Source organism: Chelonia mydas, chromosome 26, assembly GCF_015237465.2.
Source record: "Chelonia mydas isolate rCheMyd1 chromosome 26, rCheMyd1.pri.v2, whole genome shotgun sequence".
Taxonomy (NCBI): domain Eukaryota; kingdom Metazoa; phylum Chordata; order Testudines; family Cheloniidae; genus Chelonia; species Chelonia mydas.
The window spans coordinates 13557711-13575531 of NC_057859.1; the positions used below are offsets into that span (position 1 = coordinate 13557711).

At 58.2% G+C, this 17821-nt stretch overlaps 1 protein-coding gene across 3 annotated transcripts; it reads right to left on the reverse strand.

The window, feature by feature from the left end:
- Window positions 1-484: 484 nt before the first annotated feature.
- POLD2 (DNA polymerase delta 2, accessory subunit) lies at window positions 485-16649 on the reverse strand. 3 transcript variants are annotated; one of them, XM_037886433.2, is made up of 11 exons: window positions 16424-16649; window positions 15252-15515; window positions 7462-7583; window positions 5067-5190; window positions 4549-4663; window positions 3663-3861; window positions 2536-2616; window positions 2278-2435; window positions 1911-2038; window positions 1333-1434; window positions 485-724 (listed from the first exon to the last, which is right to left on the reverse strand). In XM_037886433.2, the coding sequence occupies exons 2-11, from the start codon at window positions 15469-15471 to the stop codon at window positions 561-563; spliced, it is 1413 nt and encodes a 470-aa protein (XP_037742361.1). In that variant the 5' UTR covers window positions 15472-15515; window positions 16424-16649; the 3' UTR covers window positions 485-560. The 3 variants fall into 3 exon arrangements, with proteins under 3 accessions (XP_037742361.1, XP_043392268.1, XP_043392269.1); XM_043536333.1 differs by having other exon boundaries at window positions 15252-15517; window positions 16476-16626; XM_043536334.1 differs by lacking the exons at window positions 485-724; window positions 1333-1434 and adding an exon at window positions 1559-1858 and having other exon boundaries at window positions 1889-2038.
- Window positions 16650-17821: the final 1172 nt, after the last annotated feature.

A 17821-nucleotide genomic window follows, 5' to 3' on the forward strand; every position in this document is an offset into this window, starting at 1 on the left:
ACCTCACCTGCCCCAGGCCTGCTGGTGGTGGGGCGCAGCAGACCCACCCTGCCAGGGACCTGGACTCGTGCCTGTGTCCCATGGTGGTGAAGCTGGAACGGCCAGGCCCCGGCAGCCACGGGCAGCAGTGCCAGCTCCCCACGGCGTGGCAGCCTCATGCCCTCGCCCTTATCCGAAGGGCTAGTGCCGGTGCTCTGCGGTGTAGACCAGCCAGAGCCCCACTGACAGGGGCGGCTGGTCACTCACTCAGCCAGGCCAGGCCCAGCCACGGCTTCCCAGGGAGGGCCTCCACCACCCCTTGCCAGCCCAGAGCTGGCGGGCGGCAGCGGAGCACCCTTGGGTGGATGTAGCAGGGCCAGCGCAGGTACCTCCATCCCTGCAGATTCGAGGGGGGGTGCACGCAGGCCCCCAGAACTGGGCAGTCTGCAGAGGCAGGGCGCTCAGAGATGCCCCCTTGGCCACCCCAGCACCAGAACACCGCAGGCAGAGGGAGGTATTTTTATTTGGGTCCATTTGCGCCTCCCCCGGCCCCCCAGCGGGCAGCTCTGCCCCGCCCCGGCTCAGTGGCTGATCTCCATCTCGCCCTCACCCTCGTCCTCGTCGGCGCTGAAGCCGGAGAAGCTGACTGGCTGGCAGGTCAGGTTGCGCAGGTTGATGAGGCAGGCCGTCTGGGTGGCGCTGAAGTCGGGAATGGTCACCAGCAGCACCTGCTGCCCATCCACCCCTGAGAGGCAAATAGAGGGGAGGCTGAGCCGCTCCCGCACCTAGATACCAGTGCCGGGGGGTCGCCTGGGCTGGGCTCCCGGCTCAACCCCTGCCACGGAGCCGCCACATTTCCCACTCGCTGCGTCGCTCATGCACCCGGACCCTACTGCTAGGCCAGGAGCTCTCTCCCTTGCCCACCCTGCGGGGGCTGGTGCAGGCTCAGCAGCCGTCCTGGAAACTGGGTAGCCACGGGATCACCTCCAACTGTGGTACATGCTGCTCGTGACCAGCGCAGTGGCCCGGCTCCTGGCTCTACGGGAGTGGGCCGCGTGCCCAGCCCAGCCCAGCCTCCTCCTGCATGCACTGCCTGGGTGCGGACCCTGCTGAAGCATGCCGGGACAGCTGGCTGGGTCTTGCCAGCATGCACTGGTGCACATCCATCCAGCAGTGACACGCATGGTAATCATCTCAATACCAGAGCGGCAGGACCCCACAATCTCCAAGGACACTGAGGAACCGGCTGCTGGGGCCTCCTTTCCCGCCCAGCACTGTCGTGGCGAGGTACACGGAGCAGCCCCCTCCAGGGGCAAGCCCAGGGCCCAGTCAGCAGGCCTGTGGGCCCCTCACCTTTGAGTTCCTTGGATCGGAAGCGTGGTGCGTTCCCGCAGAAGTAGACGTGAGGGCAGTCGGTGAAGATGAAGGGGTCGGTCTTGTAGAAAGGGTAGCAGCCTGGAAGGCGATGGAGGGCGTAGCTAGAAATCAAGAACTCCTCCACCCGCAGGAGCACCCTACCGAACGGCAGGACGGCCACCTGCCCACCAATGCCAACTAGTGCCTCTTGCCGACTCACGGCCCCATCCCTGCTGGGCACTCCCAGCTCTAGGGGCGATGCAGAGAAACAGGGTGTCGTGCTGCCCCGGGGAGCCCCTGGGCCAGACCCCTCCACACCCTCCAGAGTGGGGGGTTTGTTCTGCTGCTGTTCTCGGAGCCAGCAGGGCTGGGACCTGATGCTCAGAGTCCAGGCCCACAAGCACCCTCCCGGGACACCTGCCCCTGCTGCATGGCAGCTCTTGGCCACCTCTTCCCAGCCTGGGCGTGAGTGCCGTCTCCAGACCCACTCCCCTCAGCGCCATCACGGCTCACACGCTCAGAGTGCCTCCTGCCCGCCCAGGCCCACTGGGGGGGGTCCCTGCCCAGCCCCTTACCAAGGGTGTCTGGTGCCGTGGGGCTGAGGTGCCCGACATGCAGCGTCCACTCCAGGATCTCCAGGTGGTCCTCCATGCTGCTGTACTTGAAGATGTCGTTGATGTTCTGGCCAGACGTGCCCAGGAACCTGGAGAGCAACGGGAGTCGGAACGCTTGTTGTTCCCAGTGCCGGCCCCACCGCCCAGCCCTGAGCCCCACACCGCTACCCACCACACCCAGACCTTTTGGTAAGCCATTGCCAGCTCCTGCCCCGTGCTGCCCAGCAGGTGGAGGGGCGGGGTTTTCCCTTCCCAGCAGCAGGGGCACAAAGCGCTGCCCGTTTGTGTTTGCCATGCCGCTCCCCTGGTGCTGAGGAAAGGACTTTACCGGACCCCGTCGATGTCGGCCTGGTAGGGGTTGGTGACCAGCTGCAGTGTGGAGTAGGCGCCCGCCAGGGGGAACATACAGTGATGCAATGGCTGCTGGGGCAGCGTGTAGTTCGTGGGGTCAAACTCGCCGGGCATCACGTCCACTGGCACTGAGGTCTGCAAGCAAAGAGGGGGCAATCAGAGCCAGGCTCCAGCGCAAACCTGCTGACTGCCCCCACCCTCCAGGAGCAGCGATCCCCGGCCCTGGCCCCCTCACACTGAGCTGCAGCAGGATCTCGTCCAGCATCTTCACCGCCTCCACGCTGGCAGCTTGGGTCTTCTTGGTCAGGTACTTCGCCTGCAAGAACAAGGGGGAGAAGCGTCAGAGGAGCAGCCTCCGCAGCCAGCATGGTACCTGCTGAGCCACCTGTGGGAAGCAAGAGTCCTCCCAGCCACGCCCCAGGTGGGCACGTGCCAGGACAGGCTGGGCGGCCGCAATTGAGGGAGCCCCAGCCCATGCGGCAGCTACATGGGTGAGGAAGTGGAGCCAGGCATTGTGTCAGCTCCCCCTCGCCCTGGTAGGATGTCCACTGCAGGCCCAGAGGGTGGCTGCGGTCTGGCAATGCTCCGTCCCCCAGGAGCCCCTGGCTCCCCAAGGGGGGTGGGCAGCACTCTCCCACTGTACGGCTGTTCAGACCCCTCCCCGCTGCAGGCCATCTGTCAGCACTGGCTCCTCCACCCAGCAGTGCCCTCTGCCGGCTGGGGCTGGGCGCTCGGGCGCTGACCATTTGACCCCCCTGGAAGTTCCCCCTTCCCCCCACATCCTTACCAGGCAGAGGAGATCACGCAGACCCCAGCACAGCTCCCCATGGGTGGCCCCTCCCTTCACTAGCCCATTTCTAACCCACCCTCGGGGCTGTTTGCTCGCTGGTACCACAGGGGGGAGAGGCAGCTGGCGACGACTAGCGGTGCCTGGCACGCACAGCTTCCTGGGGCTGGCCACGTGGCACCACCTCTCCGAGTCCCTTGTCAGCCCAGGCAGCTCCCTAGCTAATTCCTCAGTCCCAAGTCAAGGGCATGGCCCTGCCAGCCTCTCCCAGCACCCAGATCCCACGGGGGCATCTCCAGCGAGTCCCTCTGCTAGTTCGCCCAGAACCTTGGCACATTCCAGAGATCCAGCATGGCGGCCTGTGCCCAGCCTGGCACCTGCTTCCCCTGCCCATGCAAGTATCACTCTGAGCAGACAGACCCCAGGCAAATGCATTCAGTGCTGGGGAAAAGCTCCGGACTGAGACCCCTCCATTTACCCACACAACCAATGCACTGGGGGGCGAGTCTCCGTGGCCTGTGCCGGGGCTGCCAGCTGGTGCCAGCAGGCCGACGGGGCGCCCCGGGGGCCCTCACCTTGTTGATGGTGTCTTTGTTCTGCGTGTTCTGGCTGAGCAGGTTGCCTGCCAGAATGACCCGGGAGATCTGCGCCGCGCAGCTCTGCTCGCCTTCAGCCCCCAGCTGCCCCGTCACCACGTCCACCAGCAGCTGCATGCCCAGGAAACTCTCGCCGCTCCCGCCACCGAGGCCCAGGCCAGACACCAGCAAGACAAACCTGTGGCCCAAAGCAACAGGTGGGTGCCCTGCCGTCCGGCACACATGGGCAGTGGGCGGGTTACCGAGGCACGTGCGGTGCCTCGCCATGGTAGTCAGGCCATCATTACCAAGCGGGAGAGCACACAAGGGAGATGAAGCTGCAGAGCTGAAGGCCAATTTCACGCCAAGCAGACCCAGCAAAGGGCTGAGAGCTGGAAGGCTGCAGAGTTTGAACGCTGGCGGTGCCAACCCTTGCAGGGTGTCTGGGACTGTCCCGTCACGTGGCAGCAGGTGATGGCAGGGCTGGCATCAGCAGCGGGCACCTGGGGAAGGGGACTGGAGCCCCAGCTCCATCAGCTGTTCACTGGCCCTGAGACCTGGGCGGGGGAGCGCCACTCTGCACTGGGAGATGGGGCAGCAATGGACTTCAGGCCACATCGCCCACCCCTGCCTGGGCCTTCCCCTCCCGACACAGGGAACAGGCGCAGCAGGCCGGGCGCAGAGGGGTGGGATAGAAGAGCCTCTGCAAAGCCCTGGGCAATGGGCACCCTCAGCTGCTTCACCAGCCCCTGGCCTAGAGGCCTGGTACCTACTGCCATCCCTGCACTACAGGGAAGGGGAGTCAGGCCAGACACGCCCCCCCCCATGGCTGGCACTGCCCCATGTCCACCCTCCTGGCAGGGTGCCTCGAGGGAGGCTGCCTCACCTGTCGGTGCAGGGCCCTCTCCGGGGCAGCTGCCGGGGCAGGTCGGCAAAGCAATGATCTTCCACCACGAACTTGCCGTCCTCCCTCTCCGAGCCGTAGATGGCGAGGATGGTCCCTGAGCAGCAGCACGAGGGAGAAACAACGTTAGGCAGGTCCATCCCAGCCTGCACACCGGCCCGCAGGAAGCCAGGGCCACGCACAGTGCCCGCTGCGCCCCACCCAGGGCTCTGCTCTCATCACTCAGGGTGCCAGGAAGGGAGAAGAGCCCATCCTGGATCCAAGTGAGCCACCCCCGCTCCACTCCTCCCACCCCCCTGATTGGGAGGCTGCCAGCCACGGACAGGGAGCTCTGCTGATGTTGCCAGGGCGCTTAGTACTTGGCACACACCCGTCTAGTCTATGCCCATTGTGGAGGAGGGAAGGGCCGACAGCCTAGCCCAGGAGCAGCTTGGTCCCAGTGCATTGGCACCCCAGCCCGGCTGGCTGCATGGGACCGCGGCCGCTCCGTCGCTCCGTACCCGTCACCAGCTTCTGAATGTCGACAGCTCCCTCCAGCTTGATCCGCTGCAGTTCATCCTCCAGGATCAGCTCGTCCGACTGGTGGATGTACTTGGCGCGGGAAGGCTGCGGCAGCAGGTTGTGCTGTGGAGACAGGCCAGGCCGTCGGCACGTTCTAGTACCATAGCATGAACGGCCCCAAAGGCTCCCCCACCATCAAGCAGAGCAGACGCTTGACCGGGGGTGCAGGAGCGAATGGAGCCTCCCGCACACGGAACATGGGCCCCAGCAACTCAAGCGCAGTGGCCTGTTTTTTAAAGCCACGCTCTTCTCGGAAGGCAGAGCTTTGGTACCGACCCCCCTGTCCCTGCTTTGCTGGAGCTGCAGGAACTTTCCAGGGTCTTGGCAAAAAGAGACTTTGCTACCCAGGTGCAAATGATCATTGACACATTTTCTCCTCCCAGTTCCTTCTGGTGCAGAGGACATGCAAACAATAACTTGGAGACCTAGCTAAGGAGAACGTTACTCATCCCGGTGGTACCTTCTGCCAGAAAGCCTTCCGCTGGACAGCCTCGGGATATGTGTTTGCAATCATTACACAGGGGAGAGCACAGCTCTGTTTGCCTGGAGTTGGCAGAAAGGCTGCAAGCTTTATTCCTTAGCAAAGATCTTCCTCTTCGCAGTGGCTGAGCCTCAAGCCAAGTAATTTGGACAGGAGTCCGAGGGATTTGGGGCTGTCTATGAATAAGGCTACGATTCGGGCACAGTGGTCATGGTGTCCACAGCCATGGTGAATGTGAACCAAGTCTGTGATGAGCCCACCCCACGCTTGCCTTGCAGCAACAGATCCCGTCCTTTGGGGCCGTGCCTGGTTCCCTGCTCTGGGCACGGAGTGTCAGTGCCAACCAGGTCCAGTGCGTCCACGCGCCACCCCACAGAACACCAGTCAAATTTGGCCCGTCTGCCTCTCTATCTCCATCTACGGAGGGACGGACATGCCAAGCCTGAGCAGCGCTGGAAGCCCAGGTTGCAAAGCCCAGAGCTGGGCCAGCCCAGCGGGACAGGAGCTGGGCGAGTGCAGGATGGGCTTGCTTTCCACCCACCCTCCTCCTTTCCGGGACTTACTGTTTTTTCTGGCACCAGAAATTTCTGCTGTGAAATTTACTAAAAATTTCTGTGTCAAAATCTCGGCCTTATTTACGAAAACTATCTGCTCTTTATTTCGGTCTGATGGTTGCCAAGGGGACTGACTGTATAAATACACGGGGTTAATTTGCCAAAGAGGCTGTTTGTAGGCAGGCGTCTGAGGGACAGCCTAGGGGACAGCCAGGATTAGTCATTTTGGGTGTTTCTACCTCCGGCCCACTGCTGAGCAAGTCAGAGGAATTTGTCAAGGGAGGAATGGGTTAGGAGTGGAGTCCAAGCTTGTCAACACAGGAGAACAAAGATCATTCCCAACCAGAGTTAGAAGGGCATGCTCCCAGAAGCTGACAGAGAGTTAAGGGGTACAGGCTGACAGCCAGGGGCAGCAGTCTGGAGTCAGACAGGCCTGCCTAGGACTTCATGCCAGATAAATGGATAAACAGATCTTTTGTCGTTTTAAAACCCTTTTCTCTGCACTGCTTTGTGCCTATGGTTAGACAAAACACTCTTCGTTTAGGGAGGCTGCTTGGGGTCACTGAACGCCGCTGCCCACAAGCCTCCCAAAGGGACAAACTGCAGGTGCCAAACCGAGTCGGACCCGCTGGGTCACAGGTTAGTTTCCAGGCGCTGGAGCCCAGGGCCAAGGCCAAGCATGGGAGAAAGGCAAGATTCCACTGCAGGAGAAGTAAAGGCCCAAGGAGCAGCGCACAGAGAGACACCACTAAGGGGGCAGAGATGCAGCAACCCCTGTAGTCACAGCAATGCTAGGAAGCTTTTGCAAAGGGATGGCGTCATTTAAAAAAACAGAGGTGTAAGCAGTTCCAGGAGCTATCCCTGCCCACATCCCTCCAGCAGGGTTTGTGCTTGGACAGCCCCACGTGCCTGTTTGAATGGGTCTCTCTCCCCCTCAAGCCAAATGTACAGCTGGGGAAACTGACTCTCCGGGACAGGACGCACCACAGAGCGCCATCACCCCGCCCCAGACTCGGAGCACAGAGAGGAATTCAGCCAGCGTGATGGAGGCTGCTAGGGTGACAAAGCAGGGACTAAGCATTCAGAGAGAAAGGGGGGATTTTTAAGAGTGAAAATAGGACACATTCCTGTCAAGGACAGCTCAGAGTTCATTGTGGTCTGCCCCAGGGTGGGCCCCTGCACTGAGAGCAGGCAGAAGATGAAAGGGGTCACCCAGCCTCACTGCTCATGCTTTGAGACATGATTCGCTTGACTATGTCGAGCATCAGCGAGGCTCTGAGCCCCTCCCACCGTCATTACCTCCTCGCTGATCTCCCGGAGGATGGAGGGCTGCAGCTGCATGGACTTGAAGAGGGTTCCCACTATGCAGCACTTCTCTGCGGTCTGCAGCTCACACAGCTTCTTCACGGCTATGCTGCTGCCTGCAGAGAAAAGCACAACTCAGCCTCTCTGGACATTCGACTACCTGAGGGACAGGCTGGGCTCACAGCCACCCCGGAGGGGAGTCACACAACACGGCTATGGGACACCTAAAGGGACGGTCGAGAAACATCTGAAGGGCATAAACTCCAAGGGAGAAAAATGGGGGTCGGCATGTGAAAGGGCACGGGACCGGGAGAAAGAGGGTAGGATTGGTAACTGGCGAGTGCCAGGCTTCTAAGGGCAAGCTCTGTTCTATGGGGCAAGATTCCCAGGGAAGCTGCCACAGAGGCCTAGACCAGCCAAGCACCTGAATGCACTGTAGACAGCAAACCTGCATGGGGCAGTGAATTTGAGGGAGCAAGAACGGTCTCTTCTGTGTCTGGGAAAGGAACCCCTCCGCCAGTGCCCAGAGTCGCTGTCTTGGCTTCGGCTCGTCCCACTTCTCTGCGCCATCACCAAGAGGATCAACACGTCATCCGGTGAGACAGAGCCCAAGCTCATGGGTCCCTGCGGCCCACTCCAGGATGTCAGTCCAACAGGCAGGACGCCCAGCCCCCGTGACACAGAACCCACATCTCTAGTTCTGAGAAACCAGCAAGGTTAAGGTCGTGTCTCAGCTAAGGCTTCCACGGGGCCCTCGGGAGCTGGGATGTCCCATGAGGTCCTTTCTATCTGCGGCAGTTACCCTGAGATCACCTCCAATCTGTGCCCCTTGGGGCAAGGAGCAGAAGAAGCCTGTTCTCCTAATGCACAACAGGAAACAGAGCTCCCAAGGCCGAGCCATGTGCTCCCAGCCGTGGGTGCAATCAAACCCTACACTGCTGCGTGTTTTCAGGGGAGGGTGATTACCCACTGGAATGCCTTCCCTTGGGCTGTGGGAATGCTCAGCCCTTGGAGTCATTAAATCCCTCCAATAATACGCTCTAGCCGGACCACCAGTTCCTGGGCTGGGTGCTGGAATCACCAGGGGATATACTCCTGCCTTGGGGGAGGCCAGACTAGATGATCACAGTGGGTTCTGGCCTTTAACATACGAATTCTCTGGCTCTGCACTGAAACATCCGATGAAGTGAGCTGTAGCTCACGAAAGCTTATGCTCAAATAAATTTGTTGGTCTCTAAGGTGCCACAAGTACTCGTTTTCTTTTTGCGAATACAGACTAACACGGCTGCTACTCTGAAACCTGAAACAAAAAGGGGGATGACGCCCTCTAGTGCAGCCAAGGAAACTGCACCGATGCCAGAGCAGCGGGCGTTGAATGCTCCAGCCCACACTTGTGGGAAGACAGAGCCTGGTGCTGGCAGCTGGATTCGCCCAGCAGTGACACATGCCCGTTATTAAAGGTGAGCGGTCGGGATTGGTGACCATCCCACAAGAGGGGCCGCTGGCCAGAGAGAAGGAAGTACTGCTTCACACAACACACAGGCAACCTGTAGATCTCATGGCCGGGGGACGTTGTGAAGGCCAAAAGTATAACTGGGTTTAGAAGAGAATTAGACACGTTCCTGGAGGACAGATCCACCAGTGGGTATTAGCCAAGATGGTCAGGGAGGCAACCCCAGGCTCTCAGTGTCCCTAAACCTCTGACTGCCAGAAGCTGGGACTGGAAGACAGGGGTCAGATCACTCGATAAATTGCCCTGTTCTGTTCATTCCCTCGGAAGCACCTGGCACTGGCCGCTGTCGGAAGACAGGATACTGGGCTAGATGCACCTTTGGTCTGACCCAGTACAGCCGTTCTTATGACTTCAGTCTGGGGATTCAACACAAGACCCTTGGAATTCTGGTTCCCTTCCACTTGACAGCCAAGTGTTAAGGAAAAGTTAGCATAGGTATAATTCGTAACACAAGACCTGAGTTCAGGACTCTCCACTTCCCTCACAACGCTCAACGAGATCACTAACCACAGCCGTCCAGGGAGACGCGGCTGTCGGTACCACCGATGCCACTGACATCTGGATTGTGCTCTCAGCAGGTAAGTAAAGGAGGAACTGATTCCCCGCCTAACATTTCCCTTCCAAGTGTTATTTACATTGAGAGCCGAGCCCTTCCCAGGGGCTCACAAATCAGACTGCCTGCTCTCTTTCCACTCTGCTCACCGACATACTGGGCTGTTTGACCAGCAGAGGTGACACTGGGAAGGTCAGGAATCACAGCTAGAGGGCCACTGGCCTCACTAGCCCCCCCAAATGACCTTTGTTTTCTTATTTCAGTGCAAGTAACCAGAACTCTGCTTCACCCGGTAGATCGACACCACAGCCGGCCTGGAAACCCAGCACCCCCCGGCCCACCGGGGAAAGGGAGAACTCTCATCAATCAGGACACATTCGTAGGTTTCAAGACCGGAAGAGACCATTACGATCATCTAGACTGGCCTCCTGCATCGCCCAGGCCAGAGAACCTCACCTGGCGATTCCTCCATCCAGCCCAGAACTCCTGGCTGGGCTACAACACATCTTCCGATGGCCACCTTAACGCTCGCATTGAAAGTTCCCCGGTCTGGGTTTTGCACCACTGCTGAGCTCTGGCTCTCCTCCTCCCACACCGCTCAGGGCTCAGCATGGCAGCTCTAGAGATCCTCAGTGATATTACCTGAGTTCACACCATCGCGCACACAAACACACACACACACACACAATCTCGTGCAAAGCGTTCAAGCCAGAGATTTACAAGACCATTCCAGGAAGCAGGACAAGGATGGTCAGTCCTTCCCGTGGGGCCTTGCCCTCCCTGGGCTGCAGAGCTCTGATCAGCCACAACAGTTCTGGCTGTTCTCCGAGAGCAGGGCTCAGCTCTATTGACCGCACTTAAATTCCATTCGTTCCTGCGCAGCCTAAACAGGATAGTTTAAAAAAAAAAAAGAAGAAATTCCTCAGGCTCCAAGACAAATGTTGAAATAAATTCCCGAGAGGCTCAGCTAATCTAGACTCTGAGGCTGATTCTGGGTCATTTCCCTTGGCATTGGGCTTCTGTTCTTCCCCAAGGGAGTCAGGGAAGGGTTCAAGGACATCTGTAGGGGAGTATGTTTGCAACACACTGCGAGAGTCTCAGACCCAAGGCACTAGAGAAAGGTTAAACATTAGTCTAGCTGCACCCAGACTCTCAGGCTGGGAGCTGTCAGGGCTTCGTGAGCTGATTGAGGCTGAGGTTGGCTAATATGGAGATGAAATATGGCTTGTTTACACAAAAGAGTTATTCCAGAATAACTCCCCATGGGGGGGGAGGATGACACAATCCAGAACACAAGTGCCTTTTCCCCCATTTAACTTCACCCCCTTCCAAAACAGAATCCATTCTGGAAGCTAAACTGAAGGAAGACACTCGCATTCTGGAATAAGTGGGCCCACACGGGGAGTCATTCCAGAATAATTATTCCTGATTAGCTATTTCAGTACATTCCCAAGTGTAGAGAAACCCTGGGAGAGAACTTCTATACTGGATTGTCTCCATGTTTTCTTGTACTCCCCAGTCTGACTGTATCACCTGCTGTGTCTGGTCTTAGACTGCAGCTGTTTAGTCTGTGTTTATTCAGTGCCATGCACGTGGTCTACGACTGGCCTAGGTGCTACTGGGTATTAATCCTGGCCGGCTGCTGCTGTCTCCCTTGCCCCCCACAGGAATTCCCCCACTCTTGGCATTAACCCTTTTGTTTTCAAAAGGAACCCACCAAAGGGTGCGTGTGTGTAGGGAGAAGGAGGTTGTGCCTGATGAGTGAAGAAAGCCTGGGGAGGAGGCTGCCTTTGTCCTTTTCCTTCTAGGAAGGTTCTCTCGGCCCATTTCACATTAGAATGAAGGCTGGGCCTGCCACAGGAGGGTTCAGACAACTGCAAAATGAGAACTCTTATGAGCCTGGACACATCAACCCAGTGGAAACTGATTAGTTGAGAGGGGAAGTGGTTTTGAGAGACTGCCTGCAGCTTTGCTTTGCTTTTGTTAGTCTCTCTCGAATCCTGCCTACGCACCAACATTGCAGCACTTTAACTCTCCCGGGGTTAGCTACACCGGTACAGCCTCCACTAGTGTGGATGCAGTTACACTGGCGTACAGGTGCTTATACCAGGACAGCTATCCTTGTATGGGAGGGACTTGGGGCAGCCTAGCCCCAGCCTTAGGGCCAGCAGGAATTCTAACTAACAGGGGTGGAAGGACACTGCTCCCTAGTGTTAGTTTGCACTTTGCTGGGACATCAGGCTAGACCATGGGGATGCCACTTCTGCTGTTTATGTGAGAGTCTGAATGCAATGCTAGTGCCAGGGGCTGGACAGGCAGCCCAGGAAAGGCTTCCCACCCCAAACTGGCCCTGACCAGCACACCTAGAGGGACCCACCACTTCACGAGGTAACTCATAGATTCATAGACTTTAACGTCAGAAAGGACCATCATGATCATCTAGTCTGACATCGCAGACCACAGAACCTCACTCACCTACTCTTGAAAAAGCCCCCTAACCTCTGGCTGAGTTACTGACATCCGCAGATCATGATTTCAAGATACAGAGAATCCACATTTCCACTAGTTTAAACCTGCAAGTGACCTGTGCCGCATGCTGCAGAGGAAGTCAACCCCCCACCAGTCTCTGACAATCTGACCTGGGGGAAAATTCCTTCCCAGCCCCAAATCTGGCGACCAGTTCGACCCTGAGCATGTGGGCAAGACCCACCAGCCAGACACCTGGGGAAGAATTTTCTGTAGTAACTCAGAGCCCTCCCCATCTAGTGTCCCATCACAGGCCACTGGGGATAACAGGAGACTTCATCCTCGACCCTCGACCTCTCTGCCAAGTCTGCCAACCAGGGGCCTCCATGAGTGACCACTGTGGGGGGCTCTGGTGGAGACACTTGCCCACAAGTGAGCATCCTGAGATAATCAATTCACTTAACCCAGGCCAATGAAAAGCTACCAGATAGAAACAGCTCCTGCCTGGGCTGGACTCAGACCATCAGCAGCCTAGCAATAAAACACTCCACTCCATCATCATACCCCAGAGCCAGCAATTTCAACACCGGTACAAGACACTGAAGCACTTTGTATAAATTCCCCAGCTATTCCTTTGTCTTCTGAACGTGACCTTTAAAATCTAGCAAACATCGTCTCCCCCTGTCTACCAGTATCACAAGCCAAATGCCTTGGGTTAGTTAAGGATTTAAATGACCAAGAAGCAAATAATACAGCATCGCCAATCCCAAGAGAGCAAAAATCAAAATGAACCAGCAAACAAAAAAAACCAGCCCTCCCACCTCAAAATCATGCGTAGACTGTCAGTCCTTCATCAGCTGCGACTGAGCCGATCACAACACGTCTTCCAATCTTCTCTCACTTCTGGCCATCCTTCGCCATGCTTGTCCATATCTCCTTGTTAGGAGATCATCCCACCTCTTTGGAGGCCGACCGCGTGACCGTTTCTGTTCTCGCGGATACCACTCGGATATAGCTGCGGTCCACCTGTTATCGCTGAGTCGGGCCACATGTCTTGCCCACCGCATTTTGCAGAGCTTGCTTTCAACAGCAACATCTCGCACTCCAGACTGCTGCCTAATTATTTCGTTGGGGATGTGATCGCGGAGCGAAATGCCCAAAAATGTTCGTTCCATTGCCCTCTGTGTGACAGTTGATGTCTTCAATCTTTGTCAGCGACCATGTTTCGCTGCCATATAACATCACTGGAAGCACGGTCAAGTTAAAAAGATTCGCACGAGTTGTTTTGCTGATCTTTCCTTGGAGGACGTCTTTGATGTCATTGAATGTGCACCATCCAGCTTTTTTTCTGTGCAACAGTTTGCCTTTCTGATTGGGTCGCATGTTGACTTCCTGGCCCAAATAAGTGTATTTATCAACTTCTTGGATCTGCTCTCCTCCAAGAGTTATTTGGGTTCTTGGCAGTACATCTGATCTCATGTATTTTGTTTTCAACCGGTTCATTTTTAATCCGACTTGACTACTTTTCGCGTTCAGTTCTTTAAGGATTGAGGAATGCGCAGAGAACTGAGACTTGGTTTTCCATGTTGTTTTGGCCATTGTTTTCAGCCACCTGCTGGCTGGGCTGTCAGTGGCGCGTTTACCTCCTCAATTTAGCTAGCTTACAGCCTCAGAAAGAGGGATTATACTCCCTTCCACAGCGGAAGCAGCCCCCTCGCTGGGCTGACAGTCCAACACCTTGATAGCAGGGTTAGACCTGCTGGAGAATGCACTCTGCTACCATCGCTGTCGAACAGCCAGGGTCACTGCTGCGCCATGTTGAGACTTTTTAAAAAACAATTAACCTGGGCAGTTTTCTTGACCCTTTGTCTGGAGCTTTTAGCAGTCATGTTTCAAGCTTTTCTCTGCAACCACTTTTTTTTTTTTTTAAATGAAAGCTGGGATCCTCACATAATCACCTGCCTCCAGGAGCTGGGGCTTTAAGGAAAACACTAAATACCGCAAGGCGCACAACAACAACATTGTGAGAGCAGGCAACAGTGCAACACTCTCAAAGGTAGGCACAGCTCTGGGAGGGGGCTTGTACGGCAGCACAGCACAGGCCTCATAAAAAAGATTTAAAACCCCCTACAGAAGGAATTCAAAAGCAAACCAAGAAGCTGACCTGTCCAGACGGCATGAAATTCTATAACAACCATTTATCATGTTTTCCTAGTTATGTGGGAGTCACACATTGGCCAGCATCTTCCGAAAAGGGGCCAGTTATTTATCTATAGTCAGTGAGTTCTGGCATCTGCAGGCACTTGCATCATTCAGTGCAGTAAGGAGGGTATCTGCCAGTTATGCTATTGCACATCACTTTGAGGCCGAACTATAACACTCTAGAGCAGTTACATGTTCGAAAAGAAACTAATTCAGGTACAGTAATTCCATCAGTAAACAGCAATGCAGCCCACAGGAGCAAGGAAATTAACCACTTAAACCTGCAGGACCTCTCTTGCTCACACACCCCACACTCTGCTGGAGACATACTCCATAACAATCTTTCCTGGCTGCCCATCTCAGCAATTTCCAAGTGCCCATCTCAGACTCTTAACGCTACCTGAATGTAACTTTTGTTTCAGGAACACACGCCTCCTTTTCAGTGAGCCCAGCGAAAGCTTTTCCAGTCTAGAGTTACTGCTTGGCAATGGTAGATGTTTTCCCACCGAGCTGATGTGCTAGACACTCTAAGCCTTTGGAGTGAGTCCCTAACCTAACAGGAGCAGGGCTGGAATTCAGGGCAGACAAAGCGTTCTCTAGGACATGCCAAAACTTCCATGGTTCAGTTGCTTGGAATTTTGTTTTGCTTAGAAACGGCTCTCTGTATCTTTCAAAAAACAGAAAGACAGCACACGGGCTTCCCGGCAAACAACAATTTCCCCCACCGCCTGGCAAGTGAAGTATGACACTGGGATTCACCCTAAGTCGGTTTCAGCTGTTGTCCAAAGGCAGGTTTCAGGGCAGGCAGTGAGGGGCATGGATCAACATTCACATCACACTCCCCATCAGTACCCAGCCCAAGCCGGGAAAGCTAATAATCCAACCAGCAGACCAAATTCAGTGATGAATCCTGGCCACGTGCCACCTGAGGCATGTTGCGCATATGCTAAGGACAGGCAGCTAGACACCATCCTGGGAATTTTCTCCTCACCTAGGATGTTACCGTCACCTCGTTAACCACACAAAAGTGGTTTGTGGAAATGAACTCACCCCACTTCTGCCGGGCTCTCTCCAGCAACAGGGGTCTCATCTGAATGAGGCGAGTGGCGTAGATGTGGGCATACTGGCGATTAAAGCTGCGCTCCCCCAACCTGAAGTGCTGGGAGCAGTTAGTGTACGTGGAGACGGGCACTCTGGCAAACGTGGAGGCCTCCGCTGATGGTGGTGCCAGCAGGCCCTGGGCCGTGTGAGCTGCCTGCTCCGAGAACATGGCTGGCAATCGAGGGGCTCCCGGCGGGGCCAACGACTCTCCACCTAGGAAGATGACAAGCTCCTGTTATGAACAGTTCACTCACTCACTTGCTCCCTGCCCCTGATCCCCAAAACCCACTCCACAGCTCCTAGGATGACACATACACCCCCCGCCCCCACCGCCCCGACTCCACCATCCCCTGCTTCCCAGCTGCTGGAGTGACGTGCATCCCCCTGACATCCCCCATTCTTCAAACCTGGAGTGACATGTGCACCCCCCCGACTCCACCATCCCCCACTTTCTGGGGTGATGCATACTCACCGCAACTCCACCATCCACTGCTCCCCAACCCTTGGGGTTACACATGCCCCTCCACAAACTCCATCCCCCCTGCTCTCCAGCCCCTGGGGTGACACATGGCCCCCCCAACTCCATCCTCCCCGCTTTCCAGCACATGGGGTGACACATGGCCCCCCCAACTCCATCCCCCCCGCTCCCCGGCCCCTGGGGTGACACATGCCCCCCTCAACTCCATCCCCCCTGCTCACCAACCCCTGGGGTGACACATGGGCCCCCCCAACTCCATCCCCCCTGCTCCCCAGCCCCTGGGGTGACACGTGCCCCCCCGCTCCCTGGCCCCTGGGGTGACACGTGCCCCCCCCAACTCCATCCCCCCGCTCCCCGGCCCCTGGGGTGACACATGCCCCCCCCAACTCCATCCCCCCCGCTCTCCAGCCCCTGGGGTGACACATGGGCCCCCCCAACTCCATCCCCCCTGCTCTCCAGCCCCTGGGGTGACACGTGCCCCCCCGCTCCCCGACCCCTGGGGTGACACATGCCCCCCCAACTCCATCCCCCCCCCTCACCGACACCTGGGGCGACACGTGCCCCCCCAACTCCACAACCCCCGCTCCCGGGTGGCCCCCCCATACGTGGGGCGCAGACGCAGGTTTCTAGGGCGCTGACGAACCTGCCAGCACCAGGGCCACCCCCCGCTCTGCCGGGCCCCTCAGCCCCGGGCTGCCAGCGCCAGGGGAGCACGGGGTCAGGGGTCAGGGCTACGGAGGTCAGAGGTCACGGTCGGCGCCCGGCAGCGCCTGCCGGGACGGAAAAGGCGCCAACGCCACAACCCGGAAGCAGAAGGGCCGGGCGGAACTGACGTAGAGAAGGAGCTTGGCGTCTCCCGGGAAACCGGCCGCGCCGCCAGGGGCGGGGCTCCTATGGGGGCGGGGCTCCGAGCGGAGCTTGGCCCCAGCTCCCTGGGCAGGCGGGGCCCGGGGGGGGGGCGCTGGGGGGCCCCGGGCCCTGCCGTAGCCAGGCCCTCGGCGGACACGCCCCATCGCCCCTCCCCCCGCCCTGGACACACCCATGGCCCCGCCCCCTGCCCAGGACACGCCCCATGGCCCCCGCCCCCTGCCCAGGACACGCCCCATGGCCCCGCCCCCCGCCCAGGACACGCCCCGTGGCCCCGCCCCCCGCCCAGGACACGCCCCATCGCCCCTCCCCCCGCCCTGGACACGCCCCATGGCCCCGCCCCCTGCCCAGGACACGCCCCATGGCCCCGCCCCCCGCCCAGGACACGCCCCATGGCCCCGCCCCCGCCCAGAACACGCCCCTATGGCTCCGCCCCCTGCCCAGGATCACAACCCCCCCCCCCAGCCTCTCCCAGGTGTTGTGTCCCCAGCTTGGTTTCTGGGCCCCCTCTCCCCCCACAGGCTGTGCCCCCCCCCCAGGCCAAGTGCCCCGGCTGCCTGGTGGGGGCGCAGCAGGGATCCCACCGAGGGCCGTGGCTGGGGGGCGGTGGACGTCCCCAAGCTCCATGGGGGGGTTACTGGCTCTGCAGGGTCTCCAGTGTAGACAAAGCCTGATCCTTTAATCGTTCTTGTGGCTCTTCTCTGACCCCTCCCCAGTTTCCCAGCCTCCTGCCTGAATTCACTCCGCACCAGCCTGTGGCGTCTGCTGCCCTGGGCAGCTCAGGGTCTCCCTGGGGGAAATGCGCTGTCCAGAACACCCTAGCAGTGCTGCCCGGAGGCCTCTGACCCTCTGTTAGAGCTGGGGGCGGGGAGGCTACTCGCCCTGCGGCCTTCGAATCAGTGGGGTGTGTCCCTGCTAAGCCCTGAGTCCCTCCTGTCTCTTGCGCTAACACTCGTCTTCTGTCCCATGTGCTGGGGCCTGAGCTCCCTGCTGCGGTGAGACCCCTGAGCTGTCTGATGGGCCAGCAGCCACAGCGCCTTGGGATGTCTCGGCACAGGGGGAAGGCGTCCCCGAGACAGCACAGAGCAGGGTGGGAGGCAGCAAGCGAGGTTCTTCACACCTCCCCTTCTGCTGCTCCTCATTGTGGGCAGGAAATTCATGTTTCTCGTCAGAC